The sequence below is a fragment of the Dreissena polymorpha genome, chromosome 4, assembly GCF_020536995.1.
Source record: "Dreissena polymorpha isolate Duluth1 chromosome 4, UMN_Dpol_1.0, whole genome shotgun sequence".
NCBI lineage: Eukaryota > Metazoa > Mollusca > Bivalvia > Myida > Dreissenidae > Dreissena > Dreissena polymorpha.
The window spans coordinates 74,671,104-74,689,535 of record NC_068358.1 but is presented as its reverse complement, the minus strand read 5'-3'; the positions used below and the strand labels follow the sequence as shown (position 1 = coordinate 74,689,535).

General features: G+C 35.2%; 1 protein-coding gene across 10 annotated transcripts in view; it reads right to left on the bottom strand.

Annotated features, from left to right (window-relative positions):
• Positions 1-18,432, bottom strand: part of LOC127880290 (ADAMTS-like protein 1) — a 154,138-nt gene that overhangs the window by 9,643 nt on the left and 126,063 nt on the right. For all 10 annotated transcript variants that reach the window (XM_052427639.1, XM_052427638.1, XM_052427644.1 and 7 more), the window contains 8 exons: positions 12,586-12,747; positions 11,876-12,112; positions 7,387-7,575; positions 7,059-7,198; positions 6,429-6,630; positions 2,023-2,203; positions 1,695-1,761; positions 585-697 (listed from right to left, as the gene is read on the bottom strand). In XM_052427639.1, the coding sequence (XP_052283599.1) occupies positions 585-697; positions 1,695-1,761; positions 2,023-2,203; positions 6,429-6,630; positions 7,059-7,198; positions 7,387-7,575; positions 11,876-12,112; positions 12,586-12,747 (1,291 nt within the window). The remainder of the gene's footprint in view (positions 1-584; positions 698-1,694; positions 1,762-2,022; positions 2,204-6,428; positions 6,631-7,058; positions 7,199-7,386; positions 7,576-11,875; positions 12,113-12,585; positions 12,748-18,432) is intronic.

The following is an 18,432-nucleotide window of genomic DNA, read 5'->3' as shown; positions in this document are numbered from 1 at the left end:
ACAACTAATTTCATTGGGTTTATGGATAGATAATGGATTTTTTTTCAACTTATGTTCACGTATAACGCTCATATACAATAAAAACTGAATGGCGTGTTCAGACAAGAGGGCAAAAATTACCGTCACTCAAATGAGACCCGAGGAAATAAAACTGTTTTTAGCAACTTTTGTGATGTTTCCTGATCCGTTATAGAAATTATCCGAGATACAGTTAGAACACATGTTCGAAGCAAGTTTCTAGATGACTGGGGAAAAGGTGCTTTCTTGAGTGCTCACATCAAATTGCACTTTCGACATATAAAGACAACTGCCCTGCCCAACTGGTGGTCATGTTTTTCAAACGACCAGATATTGAACAATGTTGTTCTTTTCCAAATGAAACATTCAGTGTGTGTATTTAACTGTGTAAAACATTATAAAATATGTATGTTTTTACAGATTCTGGATGTCTTGCTCATTAAATATAAAATGTCTTACGAAATGTCTTGCATTAACGTGCGGAGTGCAAATATGGTTTCACTTAATCTTATAGAACATACCGGGTTTTAGTGCAAACGGACACTAGGCGGACGAGTTAGTATTACCTTTACATTCTGTTACCGGAACTGGGTTGTCTCCCTTGTGACATGTGACATTTCTATGCTGGTAGCCGACCCCACAGGTCACGCTGCACGCTCCCCATTCGGTGACTTTGAACCTAGAGGTCATCAAAATTTACGGCTCAAACGGGTCAACACATTTCTGCGGGTCAAAATTACAAAACCCATAGAGTTTCGGGTCGCTTCGGCGCACGATTGAAATGCATGTAAGTTGATTCACAAAAAATACATTTAATAACTCGTTAGCCAAGTCTGAAAGATAATATATAAGAAGAAGACGTATAACTCATCAAATAATAACTTAAATGGTGCAGATTGGAACTATTTACTCAGTTTTTACAAAATTGTTGAAATATAACTTGAGGGCAAGGGATGATTTGAAAAGTGATTGCTTTAAACGCTGTATCAGGGTTGATTATGTCGATTCTTCTTCAGCAATTCACCATTTATTTGTCCGCAATATTTGAACCATGTTCGTAATAAATACATCGACTTACATGCGTTTGAATCGTGTATTACCTTTATTTGGAATATAGCAATGCTTGAAATGATTAAGAACATAATATTACTGCAATTATGTTATGTATCTAAAAATAAACCCTGTATTTTCCATTTTGTGAATTAGCGACCAAGTTTTATTGATTAAAGCTTAGTCCCGTATCCGCGGGTATTTTTGTTTCGATTCTTTTTCGGATACCCGTTGGAGCCCTTTCAACGTTATTCAACAATCCGTAGTTCTTTTTATCATATAAATGCTCATAGAATTCACTTTTATACTGCATTGTTATTTGAGATAACTCGCGTAGTGATACATCATGCAAGATCTAATATTCGGTTCAACATTTGAAAATGTATTAATATTTGTTTTAGGCCTATAAAGGGTCGATAACTGCATATCACAATAACGTTTATAGTGGATAAAACTTTTAATACTCATTTGAATTACATATGCATAAACGGAAATCGTACGTACACGCTTTAAAATGAAGTGCAACATTGTTCTCTAGTCACAAGAACTTTATCGCCCTTGGTTATTTTAAGAGTGTATCGCAATGACGAGGTTCAGTAAGAAGTCGTTTTACTACAAGAACTTACTCAGCGAATACGAATAATTCCTGCAAGCGTTCGTCATCAAAGAAGTCGTGTTTGGTCACAGAAGAATCTGACAATAAATAAAACATACAAAATCATCATTCACTTTCAATGGAATTTTGAAATCTTATATGGACGCTTCTTTTATCCTAATGAGTCTTATTGAATAAAATGTTATTTTCCTGATATCAATTCCCTTTTTTAACTCAGTTCTAACACACTATAGCCATAATGGTTGTTTACGTTTTTTTTCAAAATCGCACCTCACACTAGTTTTTAAAGTGTTTATAAATGAAACATTATGGAATTAAAATTGGTGCTTTAAATTTACCATCTTTTTGAATAAACGTTCCCTCTCCTTCTCTCTCCTCTATGTCATAACCTTCGCACGATTTTCCCGCGTAACACTTCTGTTCTGTTTCCGGTTTATGCGCGCTCTCACAGCTGTCGACTGATTTCGCGCGGCAGACGACTTTTCTCTTCTGTTCGCCAAATCCACACGACACTGAACACTAAAACACAAAGTGAATTTGTTAGTTTATCGCTTAGATTTGAAACATCTATATTTAAAAGTAGATTTCTACTCTTTTTTTTACAAAGACATAGCACATACCCATTAACATTGCCATCATAACGAAATAATAATTGGCAGACAAGCAAGTATAGATATCAAAATACACGAAACACAATCAACATTAATCAATGTTTACGGACCTAACATAGACGATTCCACATTTTACGAAACATTACAATCCTTTATAATTAACAACCAAGATAAAAACATTATAGTCGGTGGTGATTTCAATACTGTTCTTAACCCATTATAAGATAAAAAGAATGGAAATCTTTATCTCATCCTAAAAATAGAAACATTTTAAATAACCTACTTGAAAACTACAATATGATAGACATCTGGCGCACAGTATATCTAAACGAAAGCAAATTCACCTGGCACTCAAACACAAAACCAACAATATTTTGTAGATTAGACTATTTTCTAATATCTGAGTCACTTTGCAACATTATTGACTCATGAAGCATAAAACCAGGATTTATGACTGACCACTCTCTAGTTGAACTTAAACTACACAAAATACAAACTGAAAGAGGCCCAGGATACTTTAAAATTAACAACAGCATCTTATTAGATACACAATATCAAACGCCAATAAAACAAGAAATAATAAATACAGCTCAAAATAATAAAGATTCAAACCCAAACTCCTTATGGGAAGTAATCAAAGGATATATACGTAACACAACAATTATATACACATCATTTAAACGCAAAGAAACACACAAACTTGAAACTGAAACCATCAAAATCATTGAAACACTTGAAAAACAATTACATGCAACAAACACTAACGATACCGAAGCCATTGAAAATGAAATAACATTAAAAAAACAAGTATTAGAAGGAATTTATCATAAACATCTCAATGGAATAATACTACGAGCACGTGAACAGCATGTTGAACACAATGAAAAACATACAAAATACTTCGCAAACATCGAAAAACGTAGAAGTGAACAATAAACTGTACACAAATTAATAGTCAATGGCGAAGATATAACAAACAGAACTCAAATACTAGAAGAACAACGTTTAATTTTCGAAACCCTCTATAAACGAATACATGTTGAAAATAACACCATTTTTAAAAATACATAATCATGCTTTAAATCAAGAAGAAAAACTACTATGCGACGGATTACTTAATGAATATGCATGTGGATTAGCACTAAAAGAAATGCAAAATAACCAAAGTCCAGGATCTGATGGCATTACAATCGAATTTTATAAAATATTCTGGAATGCTATAAAAACACATTTAATTAATTCACTTAACTTTTCATTTAACAACGAAAACTTAACTACACTACAAGAACAAGGCATAATATCACTCATTCCAAATCAAGGAAAAAACTTAGAATTCTTATCAAACTGGCGCCCGATTAGTTTACTGAACAATGTTTATAAAATTGCAACAAAAAGCATATCAAGCAGAATTAAAAAAAAATTACCATCAATCATTTCAAGATCTCAATCTGGTTTCATTAAAGGACGATACATTGGTGAAAACGTACGTCTGATACAAGAATTCATAAATTATTTCAACCAACCAAATAATTCTGGCCTAATTTTCTGTGCAAACTTCGAAAAGGCTTTTAATTCACTAGACCATTCGTTTATGTTCTCTTGCTTAGAAAATACAAATTTCGGTGAAAGTCTTATTAAATGGGTTAAACTATTTTATACCGATATTAACAGCATAATTATTAACAATGGCTTTTTCTCAAACAGTTTTAACATCGAACGAGGGGTAAGACAAGGATGTCCACTTTCATCCTCGCTATTTATAACATGCATCGAGTATCTATCACACTATATCCAATCGAATAAACACATAAACGGAATATCGCTAGAACCAGACGAAGTAATTAAACAGTCCCTGTTTGCAGACGATACAACTTATTTTTTAAATGACAGTAAAGACTCGTTCAATAATCTAATAGAATCGCTAACCCTTTTTGGAATGGCATCTGGTCTTAAACTAAACAAAAGTAAATGCACTGTGCTACGAGTAGGCAAATTTAAACAAAGTAATATTAATCTTCAAAAAGAAATGAAATTCAACTGGACATCAGATGAAGCAACACCGTTAGGAATAACCTTTACAAACAATGAAAATGAAACAATTTTAAAAAACATTTTGCCTAAATTACAAAAATTTAAAAATTGTTTAAAATCATGGCAGCATCGTAAACTTACACTAATCGGAAAAAACACAGTGTTGAGAACGTTTGCACTCGCTAAATTAATTTATACACTAACAGTTCTCCCAAATCCACCAAATGATATTATTGAAGATATACAATCAGATATATTTAATTTCATATGGGACGGTAAACCTGATAAAATTAAGCGAACTCAATTAATTCAATCAGTAGAATATGGCGGTATTAGACAAACGGATATAGATTCTTTCCTGAATGCAATCAAATGCAGTTGGGTTAAAAGATATTAAGATAACACCAATACAAGTTAATGGAAATTATTCTACCAGAAAATTCTTAAAACATATGGTGACCCTTACTTTTTGAATGTAATATCGACAATAATATCCTAGATGAAATCTCAACCAAAAACATATTTCTATCGAATGTTCTATCGGCAAGGTGTATAAGTTGCTCATAATTTAGAAACCATAATAAACAGTAAAATCATTATATGGAACAATAAAGACATAACTACTAACAATAAAACGTTTTTCTATAAATATTGGTTCGAACAAACCATAAAATATGTAGATCAATTGTACGCTACAGAATAAACGAATTCTATTCTTTTGATAACTTATGCTACATACTAGTATTCGGAATACCTACAAATAATTTCCTGATGAACTACACGTTGATCAAAATTATACCCATACATATTAGAGCTGTAACCAATACAAATAACACACCATGTACTCAAAAAACATTCGTAGAAAACATAATTGTAAAACAAAACAAAATGAACAAAATATTGTACACACTTCAAATTAAAAAACCTACCGAAATCTCTAAAGCTTAAACTAAATGGCAAAACCTTCTTGGAGAAAAAGAATATAATTGGAAACAAATATTAGTCATGCATATAAATCAACTACTGATAGCACACTGAGAAACGTTCAATATAAATACATCCAGATAATCATAGCTTCAAATAAACATCTTTTTAAGTGCAACCTATCCAACACAAATCTATGTGATATGTGTAGTGAAACAATAGAACACCTTTTTTGGATGTGTAAACATATTCAATCTCTTTGGAATCAATTGACAACCTTTCTAGAGAATCAGCAGTTAAATGTTAAACTATCCCTCTTAGACATCAGTTTAGGGGTAAATACCTTCAAAATACAAGAGGTTAATAATGTTGTGAATTACATAATTATGTTAATGAAATATTTTATATTCAGCATGAAATACAGAAAACAAAAACCTACAATGAACTGTTTCATCAATTATTTAACACTGAAGACTCAAATTGAAAAAGAAATTGCCCTAAACAATGATACACTTCATATATTTGAACAAAAATGGAAACACATTAAACTTTCATAAACAAGTCCAGTATGCTTCTACCCACTTTATGCAACTCATCCTTATTTTTAACTATTTTGTTTTTCTTTACAACCAACCAAAAGAAAAAAATACATATTAACCTTTTTTATTTATCAAAAAGAAACCACAAAAACAAAAATGTATACATTAGCATATATTGTATAACATGTTTGAACATTATTGCTGCTACATGGTACACATGTATACATTGTATGTCTTTTATTAAATAAAAAAAAACATTGCCATCATCGGTGATTTTTTAAACAACACATAGAAATTTGATTTGTGGCTCACTTTTTTTTATAAATTTAATAAATTTGTGTGTTCAGTATCTGCTACATATGTTAACAGTGTGCGTTGAACGTGTAACCGTGTGCTAGGATGCATGCTCACACCACACAAACGTTCTGAGTCTTTCACAAATGTATCAATGCAAAACTTACTCTTGTCATATACACTAGGTATACGCTACATTACACTTACATGAAAAACGATTATTTCTAAGATAAAAACGTGAGCCTTATACTGTCGTGTAGGGTTGCGACCATCACAGCATGTTAACACACGTTATTACAAGCGTATTATTACATTTGAGATATAAAAAAACAACTCTGTACATACGGGTGACCATGGCCCGGTAAGCCATTCGGGGCAATCACCCATATTGCACTGCGCGTTCATGCTGGGTTTTACGTCAGCACATTTCCGGTCTGGCACGTGTTTCGGCTTTCCGCTAGTCTGTTGTTTCAAACACATAACTCGTCTGTATCTAAGCCCCTCTCCGCATGTTCGGCTGCAAGATCCCCATTTGAAGGCGTGCCATCTATAAGTTTGTATATGATCATTATACACATGTACATCATTATGCATTTAATTACAGCAGGGTCGCATAACGCGGACATCATGCGCGTTTCGTTGTTTGCGTAAGTATAAAGGGAATCGGGCGTAATACTCGAATCACTCAATGTCGTTTTAGGCCTTATTAAGATCTGGCGACTTCGTTAAGTTAACGTTCAAACGACGACTCGACCAATGATGTCTTGGATGTTGCGAGTTAAAGAAAAAATGCATATGAACGTTTTGCTTCTCTTTTTGAAAAATACGTTTTCAAATAATTCTCAGCATAAATAAAAGAATAAAATAAATTATATTTGGATAAAATGGATATATTTGTACTGTTATTTTTAAATATATGTTTCAAATTGTTAGTTAATACATAAAACTAAACATAATTTAGCGTCTGCTACAAACCTGAAATAACAAGAAACGTTGTTTGCGCATGGGCGAGTAGGTGGAGTCACTGGTTTTGGCATATGACCGCAATATGTTTCCAACACCTCCGAATTGTTTGAACGACTCCAGCAGACGACGGAAGAACTTTGAACGCCATCCTAAGGTAAAGTTATGAAAAGAAGTAACTTCATGTAAATACTTAAATGGTTTGTCATCATTCTCTTCAGTTTCGCTTGTTAATTTTCACACGTTTTTTTTCTTTTTAAGTTTATTTAATAATCTGTGACTGTGGTTGTAAGGAGATTATATATATATTTTTTTTATTTATTACCGACATCTAACCTACCCCACATGATTTCGAACAAGCGCCCCATCGGACATCCCAGCGCGCTATTTCCGCTATGCCGGTCGGATGCGCGTGTCGCCTGATGTGGTCGCGTGGCAATGACTGGTCACATGACTCGCCGTCACCTCCGCAAACGCCACATCTGTCTACCTCACGCTTTGACCCGACAATGTCATCACAACCAACCGCCTGAATAAACATGTTCATTTGCAAACGTTTACGGAGAAAGTACGTTCACGTGTAAAATTCTATTGTAAACACAGGATATACGTTTTTATAACAGTGACGTTTATCAAACACGCGCCTCCTCAGAGATGTCTACAGTTTATGCACATTATTTTAAGTATACTTCTTATTTTTGCACTAAGCTATCACCTCTTTAACAGTTGAGAAACTATTTACCATACATGGCAATGACTATTCTACTCTAGTCGAAGTTAAGTGGTTTTGAGGTTCGATGTATGGGAAATGCCGGCATTACTTTGTAGCAATAGAGGAAAAGCTTTAATACAATATATTATTTGATAGAATAGATGTGTATGTGTCAATTGAAATGTGCTCATGGTATATAGAAAACAAGAGCTTTGTCACAGACGTGACGAATACCCCCACATGCCGCATTGACACAGAATATTTTGCATGTTGTCTTCACAAAAAACAGCGGACACCATGCTCAATGTTTAAAACGCACTAAGTGGCCCGGTGACCTGGTTTTTGACCCTGCATGGCCCATGTTCGAACTTGACCTACACATCATTTAGATACAACTTCTGACCAAGTGTGGTGAAAAGATCGGATGAAAACTACCTGAATTAGAGAGCAGACACCATGCTGAATATGTAAAACGTACTAAGTGACCCAATGGCCTAGTTTTTGACCCGGCATGACCCATATTTGAACTTGATCTAGACATCATCGAGATACAACTTCTGACCAAGTTTGGTGAAGATCGGATGAAAACTACTTGAATTAGAGATCGGACACCATGCTCACAGTTTAAAACGCACTAAGTGATCCCGTGACCTAGTTGTTGACCTGCCATGACCCATGTTCGAACTTGGCCTAGACATCATCTAGATACAACTTCTGACCAAGTTTGGTGAAACTCTGATGAAAAGTAGTTGAATTACAGAGAGGACAACATGCTGAATGTATAAAACGCACTAAGTGACCCCGTCTGTTATGTTTGAACTTGGCCTAGACATCATCTAGATACAATTTCTGAGCAAGTTTGGTGAAGATCGGATGAAAACTACTTGAATTAGAGAGCGGACACGGACCGACCGACAGACCGACCGACAGACCGACAGACCGACCGACCGACAGACAGACCGACAGACAAGCTCACTCCTATATACCCCGCTAAACTTTGTTTAGTGGGGGTATAACTAACGCTGGTACTATTTAATATAAGCACATTTAAGCGTTCATATTATGGGCGGTCTGCACTGCTCCACATTTATGGGGACCAAATAGGAGTTTACGTAGAAGCAGTCGAGACTGCAGCAATTACCACGTGCATGCACCGCTCAAATTCACGTCGTCTGCTGAACTATCGCAAAATGCTAAAATAATGTTAAAGAGCATTCTATACGATTTTTTGTGTGCATCTTTTTAATGTCAAATTGCAAACGCCGCTAAAGAGCGGTAAATTATAGTGGCCTTTTAACGTTTTGGTAAATTGACCAAAAAATTGTTTCAGATTTTCGTTGTAGTTATGATGTTTCTGAGTAAACAGTAATACTGAAAATTTACCATGCTCTAAAATATCCAATATATGCATCTTTTGACGATTTAAAACCCTGAAAATTATAAAGCGTTGCCACGCGAAACGATTGAATAATTTGGAGAGTTCTGTTGTGATCGTTATATTTTGTGACACTACGAGAATTGCTTATAAATTACATCACTCATCTATAAGCACGGATGGCCGAGTGGTCTTAGCATTAGACTTTTACTCCAGGGGTCAGTTGATTGAGCCCAGTTGAGGGTTACTTTTGTTTTTATTACTTTCACTGCGGGGAATCACGTGATCACAAAAGTATATTGTACGCACAAAATGGCGGAAAAAGCTCTCGCTTAATGACGAAAATCAAGGTATTCTCATATTTAATAATATCTAAATTAATGATAACTATGCGCAAAGTACCCGCTTAGTCTCCTTATGTACTCTGGTAATTGTCGTTTTTCTGAGATTTCTGTAGTTTTCTCAAACATTCAGACACAATAAACAATGAGAATTGTACATCGTCTGAACATACTTTATTTTGACGCGTTTGCTATTCAAGATGACAAACAAACAAATAAATACAACAGTTTTTGCTTTCTAACATGCTTAGAATATTTCGTACAAGGTTTTCAAGGTTGTTTAAGCATTTTTAGATCTGTGGCGAGTAATTTGGAAAATAGTACATCATCTGAACGTTTTTTGTTTGAGTACATCGTCTGAACGGTTTTGGGTACATCATCTGAACTGCTTCCGAGCATTATATTTTTAATAATTTCTCACATGCGCCAAGTATGTAAAAATAAATGTCACATGCGCCAAGTATGTAAACAGAAATGTTAAGTTCAGTTTAGTTTTACTGCAAACTACATTTGGTCTTTATAAATATAAATATGTGAAAAGCCAATGATCTTTCGTCCAAATGACATACCTCCTATTACATTATTTTCATGCTTTTATATATGTAAATAACAACCTTTTTCGAGCGTGACTTGTATTTAATTTAATTAATTTAATTTATTGAAATTCAACACTATGTAAACATGTTAAAATAACACAGGATTTTGTGTTTTCTGATCATAGAACGGAACGTCATTTGGACGAAAAATCGTTGGCTGATCACGGATGTTATTACAATTTTATTAAGATAAACATCTCATTAAAAGTTAAAACAGAAGCAGTTCAGATGATGTACTCAAAACCGTTCAAACGATGTACTCAAACAAAAAACGTTCAGACGATGTACTATTTTCCAAGTTACTCGCCACAGATCTAAAAAAGCTTAAACAACGTGGAACGAGCTTTTCCGCCATTTTGTGCGTACGATGTACTTTTGTGATCACGTGATTCCCCGCAGAGATTTTCTTTAATTTTATTCTTGTTTTGTTTTTACTGGAGCTTTCTAGATCCAATGTTTACATTTATCAATATAAAGCATTTACTGACAAACTTCCACACATGCCAAAATCTTTGAAAAAGTCCCTTTACATTCTCTCCACTTTTTACCCCAAAGAAATAACACTTAAGTGGCGTTCCAAATACGTGCAAACACGTGAAAAAGATCCTAATTAAATGCTTGAAGGAGTTTAGTGGATGTGTGATTTAAATACCAACATATTAATTTAAAAGGTCAAACAAAAACGTATTTGCTTTAAAGAGCATGGAACGCTATCCCAATTAAGGCAACGCATCTACTTCTCAACTTCATATTTTCCCAAAACTTTTAATTGCAAGTTCAAAAGTTGCGACGCATCCGGGACGGATTTACATATAAATGCAAGTGAGAGAAGTGTTTAAAATATCAAAGGCATTTTGCGAAACGACGTCACATTTCGTGACATTTAGTTTTTAAACATTAGGGTTTTTCAAACATTATTTTCCAAATGTATTTCTCAGAACGCAAGTGCAGTATTTAAATGTCAAAGGAACTGAAAATGACAAAGTTTATAGACCATATTTAACCCATTTATGCCTAGCGTCCCGAAAAAAAAGGCATTGGCAAACAGCGTAGACCCAAATGAGACGCCGCATGATGCGGCGTCTCATCTGGGTCTGCGCTGTTTGCTTAAAGGAATTTCTGTAAGAAGTATTCTAAATATAGAAATAAATATACTAGACATCCCTAATTTTGGAAATAAATTGATCCAATTAAGAAAGAGGGGAGAGTCCACTAGGCATAAATGGGTTAAGCTGAATATCAAAATGTCTGAAAGACCACTGAACACTGAATTTCCGCCAAAACGTATTGATACACTTATTCATTTATGTGAAATAAATATGATGTTTGTGCAAGTTGCATTTTAATTTACGGTTTATCGTAGAATATCTTATGAATCAGACTTTCTGTTATTAAGGTTTTGTTAAACATTGTTCGTTGCCTGAAACCAATTTCCCAATCGTAACATCGTCAAGTAACCCCCATTTTGTATCACCTGTATATTACATATATACTAGTATGTAACTTATTGAACTTCCAATTGAGTCCCGAAATCACAATTAACACAACTGTATTAATATATACAAAGAAAATTCAGATGTGCCAGTAGTAAAGAATCCTTATATAGCATGTGGTCCTTAAAATATGACAAATCATAAACCTCATGACAAAATAAATTGGAGCTAGAGACGAATAACAGAGAACTTTAAAGTACATGTTGTTGGATTGCAATTTACGTAAATTACATAATATAAATGTTTGTCAAAAGATGCAACTGTTGTTTGCATGATGTGAAATAGTATACACGTATCGAAAGCACCACTGACCTTGCATGTGCCATAAATGCAGACACCGCTGCCCCGGTCGCCACAGGAAGTGCCGTTCATAGCGTGCTGTTGCATCTTGAGCACGAATCCCGTCTCGACGGTCTCGCAGTAGAGCGCACATGGATTCCTGGAGTCGTAGTGAGGCCGCCAGTGGAAGAGGTTCTCCTTCAAAGACACGTTGTTGTAGGACTGGCACTGGAGCTCGCGTAGGGTTCTGGCCTCCCCATTCATACAGTCCTTAAAATGTACAACGTCAATCGATGTAAATCGATGACCGTCAATTCTTTAATGATATACCGGTAAATTGACCATCTGCCATATTTTGAATTTTATTAGCAATTGTATCGCGTATCGTTTTTTATTGATAGTGCGCTGACTTGCCGCCATACGACTATTTGACCTGACATTTAATTAATTATCACATACCACTTACACTAAGTAAGTCACATAAAAATGAGCCGCGTCGTGCGAAAAGGAGCCTTCTGAGTTATGCGCACAGTGTTACTCTAGATACGCCACTGCATCCGTGTAACTCTGATAAAGGGTCATAATTTGTGATAATGAGACCATGGAACATTGACTTTATAGCGGAACGGGTAGTTTTATAGCGGAACGGGTAGAACCTGACCAGACTACGCATGCTGGTCTTGAGCTATGCCGGTCGCATGTGGTATAATAACCCATTTTCGCACAACGATGATAAAACGAACCTGTTTGTTGCAGGTCTTGAAGCGGATGTTAGTTCCATCGCACGTGTTTGAGTCGCCGAGGCACGTGCGCGTACGGTTAGAGAGACCGCCTCCGCATGGACGCGAACACTCGCCGTACAATCCCCACTCGGACCACTCAGCAGAGGTACTCAGGGCAAGCGCCTGCAAATACAGGAATACTCATATTAAGCTTAAATAATCAGGAAAGAAATTGAAAGACAAACAACATGACCTCTATTTCTCTAATGAATAACTAGGTTAAGTTGGAAATACTACATGTATTGAACGAAATATTGATCTTTTTCATGTGACACTTGCACACTTTTTTTAATGTAAAAAAGTGAGCTTAATCTTATCCTTTTACACGTAAGAGTATTCAAGAAAGCTGGACCGTTATGCATATACGAAAGGGCCGTATGAGGAAATCATTATTGTATTAGGACCTAACGCCGAACGGCGCCCATACACCTACGCCGATGTGGTCACGGCCTGCTTGAAGGCTCGCTTAACGGCATGCATGTTATATAGTTACATGGCCAGTGGCCGCGCAAATACGTTCTATGATTCGACCATTTGCTAGTTGTTAATCAAGGACCTAAATGTCCAAGTATCGGTTTATGTAAGTGTTTCAGTGGTAATTAAATGGTTGCAACATGGTTGCATAATGACATCAGTTTTTCATCTGCTTTAAGTCAACGGAGAAACAATCCAGAACAAACACAAAGCCAAAGCTAACCGGCCATTCTAAAGCACATAATACATGTGATATTTATTAAATTGACATCAATTCACTAAATTAAATTGCATTCAACATGTAACATCTTTATAGAAAAACAAACCCCGAATTATACCATATACTGGTAGCATTTAAAAATATTATTCTTATCTGCAAAAATATACCATACGGAATGCTAGACATCATAGAACATTTTCTCTCAGTATACGATCAGACAATACGTAGCAGAAAACCTTAAAGGGCGAGTATGATTGTATACATATATGAATGTAATATATGGCCATTGCATCAATCGTTTTAGATATGAACCATAAGATTAAAGATTATTGTGCCGCCGTTTTAAAGACCTCGAGAACGCAAAACTACTGATAAACGCATTCCGCGGTTATAGGGTATACATAACCCTCACTTGCCGATTGACTCTCTACAACACCTTTATCTAACCCGTGCTTTAAAAAACGCATATCAAGCAATAAATAATGTCAACAGGAACCTACAAAGCTATGCAACGCACGTATTTCCAGCAAACCCGCAATGAAAGCAGCAGCGACAAAGTGTCCATAGACTTCATTAGTCCGACAGACGAATTATTTCAAGCTTTACTATATAGTAGATTGCCACAGTACCATCTAGTCATATAAAAAGATCAATAGCTAATCTACATTAACGCTAATATTTTGATGCTTCATAGCACCTCAGTCCGACATAGATTGATGCCTCTACAATGTCATAAGATGCCAATTCATAGTCTTAATAAGGGGATTCTAGGGAGGTATTAACGACATATGACCCACGTCATGCGAACTTAGTTCTTATGACAAATGCTAGTCCCAGACCAGACCGCGCGCTATTCTGGAGCTACGCTGACCACCAATGAAATCAGGAAATCATGCGTGACAATACATTTGACTTTGTAGCCCCAAGCCAGACTGCGAATTCACGGGCTGGTCGTGAGATACGCTATCCGTATATGGCATAAGATCCTATTTTTCGCATGACGCGCACATACGGCGATTGATTTCATTGTGCAGCAACAGTTCACGTTTAAATAGGGAAAACTAAGAATCTAGGAATAATGCCTTAGAGACATCTATTACGCCATTTGCATCGACTTATTATGAAAAATAACAATATAAAACATATGACAGGGCTGTTGCACTAGTCCGCTTTCCATAATGTTTTACTCGTTTAGACATATTTAATTATTTAGAATGGTCAACTACATTTGCAGGTAAGATGCTTTAGTTTAGCTAACTTTCTATATGCCATTCTACTGTATTCGTACCCGGTCACTACCTTAGCCGTTGACCGGTCGTTTCTCATATAATATCATCATGCAAATTATGTCTGGTATTTATTGGCGCCATATATTTGCAGATTTTGTTTTCAGATCTTTTGCTGAAAGGTTGAACGTCATATAAAACTGTCACTGCCAAAACGAGATTAGATAATAAATACCGCCACACATTTATTCCGCAATTAGACATCATTAAACTTCTTGAATATATGTGGCAGTGGCAGGGAAAATGGGTTATAATATTACATCAATGTAGACATGCTTCGCTATTAAACGACTATATAACCGTAGTACTGTTTTATGCACATTTTAGTTCACATGTATTGTAAATACGACATTGACGCTATTTAGAACACACTGGTCGCATGTGACATAAGACCGATTTTCGCCTAATGCGGCCCATTTATTCCGTTGAATACTTATAAAGCACCGACGTTATTTCTAGATGTTATCGTAAAGAGATTTGAAAAAAGAATAGGATATTTCAAAGATAATACTAGTATCATATTTAAATAGATGATCGTTCAAGGGTTCACAGATTGACAATTTGACAATTTTGGCTACGGTATCGAAAAATATAAATCCAATGTCGAAACACGTTGGTCAGAGATATATTATATAAAAGTTGTTTTGTTATCAGTAAACATCAGTTCGGATAGACCTTACTCGGAACTAAAGGAATCAGAAGATTGACAATACGTTTTACTGTTAAATGCCCCTGTGTCAAATGAATATTCTCATATTTACAAAAGATTTTGGGTCATCGCAATTTAATTGGGAATAAATCAGCATATGGCTTAGGGTGAATCTTATACAGCGGACAGACGGAAATACAGACATGGCGAACAGATGTGAACTTTCAAAAAAGAAGAGGACTATAAGCAGTCACAAAAAGGTTGAACGTTCTATTACTGCTTCGACATACTAAATAACATATAAACAGGACACGCTTCATGTGGGTCCTTGCAAACAAATTGTGCTGCAGTTATTGTTAGATAACTTTAAATGCGCATTTTTAACTCGAAACCACGAGTTTATAAGACTTTAATTCAAATAATTTGTTTTGACGATTATCAATAAATGTTTTCAACTGACGTGTGCATTGTGACGGGCCTATAATAAGTGTGTCACAAAATGACACACTACTCTTACCTCAGATATGGGTCTATTGTGTAACTCGATATTATCAATTAGGCAATTACGTTGTTAAATTTTCGTGTTATAATCCTTTTTGAAGAAATAATTGAACGCAGCCTAAGAAACTTAAAGTATTGCTCAACCTTTATTAGCCTTGCTGTTGTATTGCTTTTTTAATGTTTACCAAACTTTCAAAATCACGATAATTATAACCTATATCCACTGTATTTTGATTGCATTATTAAAGAAGTACTCCAGTGACGATTATTATGCTTTCGTGTTTGGTGTTTCGTAATACTTCGAATGTGCAGGAACTTTTTTGTCGTTCTGTGCAAACTTAAAGTTTAGTATACACTGCATCTACTGGACAAATCCTTAGATCTGGAAGGACTTCTAGGTTTTAGCTTTTACTTATTTTACGCAAATCACAGTTTTTTTGTATGGAGCTTTTTATGTACTGTTTATAGACACAGATGTAAACTTAAAAACGATTGTGAATAATATAAAATAAGAATTATATTTTAATCGCCCACCATCACGTGATTGTAATGGCGGCGTTGTTTGATACGGGCTATGCTCGGAACCAGTCAAATCCTTCGGGATGGTTGATGTTTACTGTGTTTAGTAAGCTGCTAGAAGCACACAAAGCCGAACGAGTTGCTAAAAGCCGTCAAAACATATTCCACGCTTGTTTAGAGCAATGTTAGCCGGAAACGAACAATTGTATATTAAGGCGTAAAAGATAAAGCGCCAAAAATTCCCATTTTCATATAACAAATCTACTATTAAAAGTAATTGAATGACTAGACAGGGAGGTGTTACTTGAAAACCATACTTATAGTTAGATTATTTATTTGAAAGTAAATGAAGGTTGCATTGATGTTAAACCATTGTTTGATTTGTAATCGCGTTACTGTCCGATTAGCAGAAATGTATTAAAGTATTATGCGGGCGTCAATTTTCCACTACAATAGTCAGAACGAGCCGGTCTCTGGCAACACCTGGCTCCACGTGTTCGTGTCGCCCAAGTTTGCCATGTAATGTTGCATAGGCCAATCAGGGACGACACTTTCCGCTTATATGTACTTGGCTTGTTTAAAGAAAGTCTTTTCGAAACCGGTAATCCAGTTAAGGCGGAAATTGGTGTCACTGATTAGCCTGTGCAAACCGCACACGCTATTTTGGGGCAATAGTTCCGGATATCTTATATATAATTTACACTAAGAGAATACGTATTTGAATGCTATAAGAAAAGACTAGGACTTGGAAACATAAACAGCGAACGGAATTTAAATATTATGTAAAAGTATGGTTGTTGGTGACGGAAGATATAGTAAACCTACAAACATAATGTATGGGGAACTTATTTTTTTTTTAACAGAATTTCTCGATTATATAATTACATTGGCAAACCCATACGCGGAATAAAATAATACTAGACAATCTAACAAAAGCGTTGATCGATAAAATGATGTTCTTACTAGGATTACTTCAAACGTTTGCACTTTTGGATTATTCGCACATCCATCATAAATTACGACTTGAAAGAGTATGATGTTCTAATGTAACCTTATACAGAAGTAACGGCGATAAGCGTGCGCACTTAACATTGAGTCTATTAAACTATTGTGCAATAAAATCAAATGCGGTGTGAATGGACCGAGTATTTATGGCGATAATTTAGTTTTTTATAACTTAAATATTAGTTGTCATGATCTTGGATGAGATATAAATATTATATATCATTACAGGCAATAAACAACCAGCATTGAAAAATGCAAACGGTTCATTTAATGAGCGACGAGTTATTTTTCGTAGTAAAACATCGCATCTATCCGATTAAAAACATCGCCTGCGATCCTTCATTCAATCAGTAGATGAGTGAATACGCGTGAAAGGTAGATATATATTGATACGCCGATCGTGTTTCTTTTTTCGTTGTTTGTTTTCTGTCTGTACGTTAAGCCAAAATTTATTTTTTTGTCTCTGCGTTCATAAAACTTCGTACCCGCTATGTCCATCTGACGTTGATTTCTTTTAGTTTATGAATTTGTTGCGATAACTCTTTTTCTGTGTATTCCTGCATTCATTAATTAACTTTTCCATGCATACATACAACCCAAAACTACAAATTCATTAATGTACACCATGACTCGTTTTTCTTAAATATGGGTAAATCAATCGTTAACGAATTACTTAGTATTCAATGAGTTAGTTATGCTGCTTTGTTTTAAAAGGCATGTAAACAATTCTCATTGTGCAACCTCAGTAGTGACTACCGAATAACTCAATTATGTTGTAGCGGGTGTCGTCTTAACTCAAAAATTACGTATACGTATCATATTGAACATTTACCCACATGTTTTCTTCGTTATCACATGTGTCACACAATTACTAAGTAATAAAATCCCTCTTTTCAAATTCCAAACAAATAAAATAATTGTTATACCTTAAAGGGGCCTTTCCACAGATTTTGGCATGTTTTGAAGTTTGTCATTACATGCTTTATATTGATAAATGTAAACATTAAATTTTAAAAGCTCCAGTAAAAAATCAAAAATAAAATTTAAAAAAGGAAAAAGAAGTAGCCCGCAGCAGGGCTCGACCAGTGATCCCCGGGATCCTGAAGTAAAAACGCATTAGCTAACTGAGCTATCCTGCCAAACTTACATAAGAT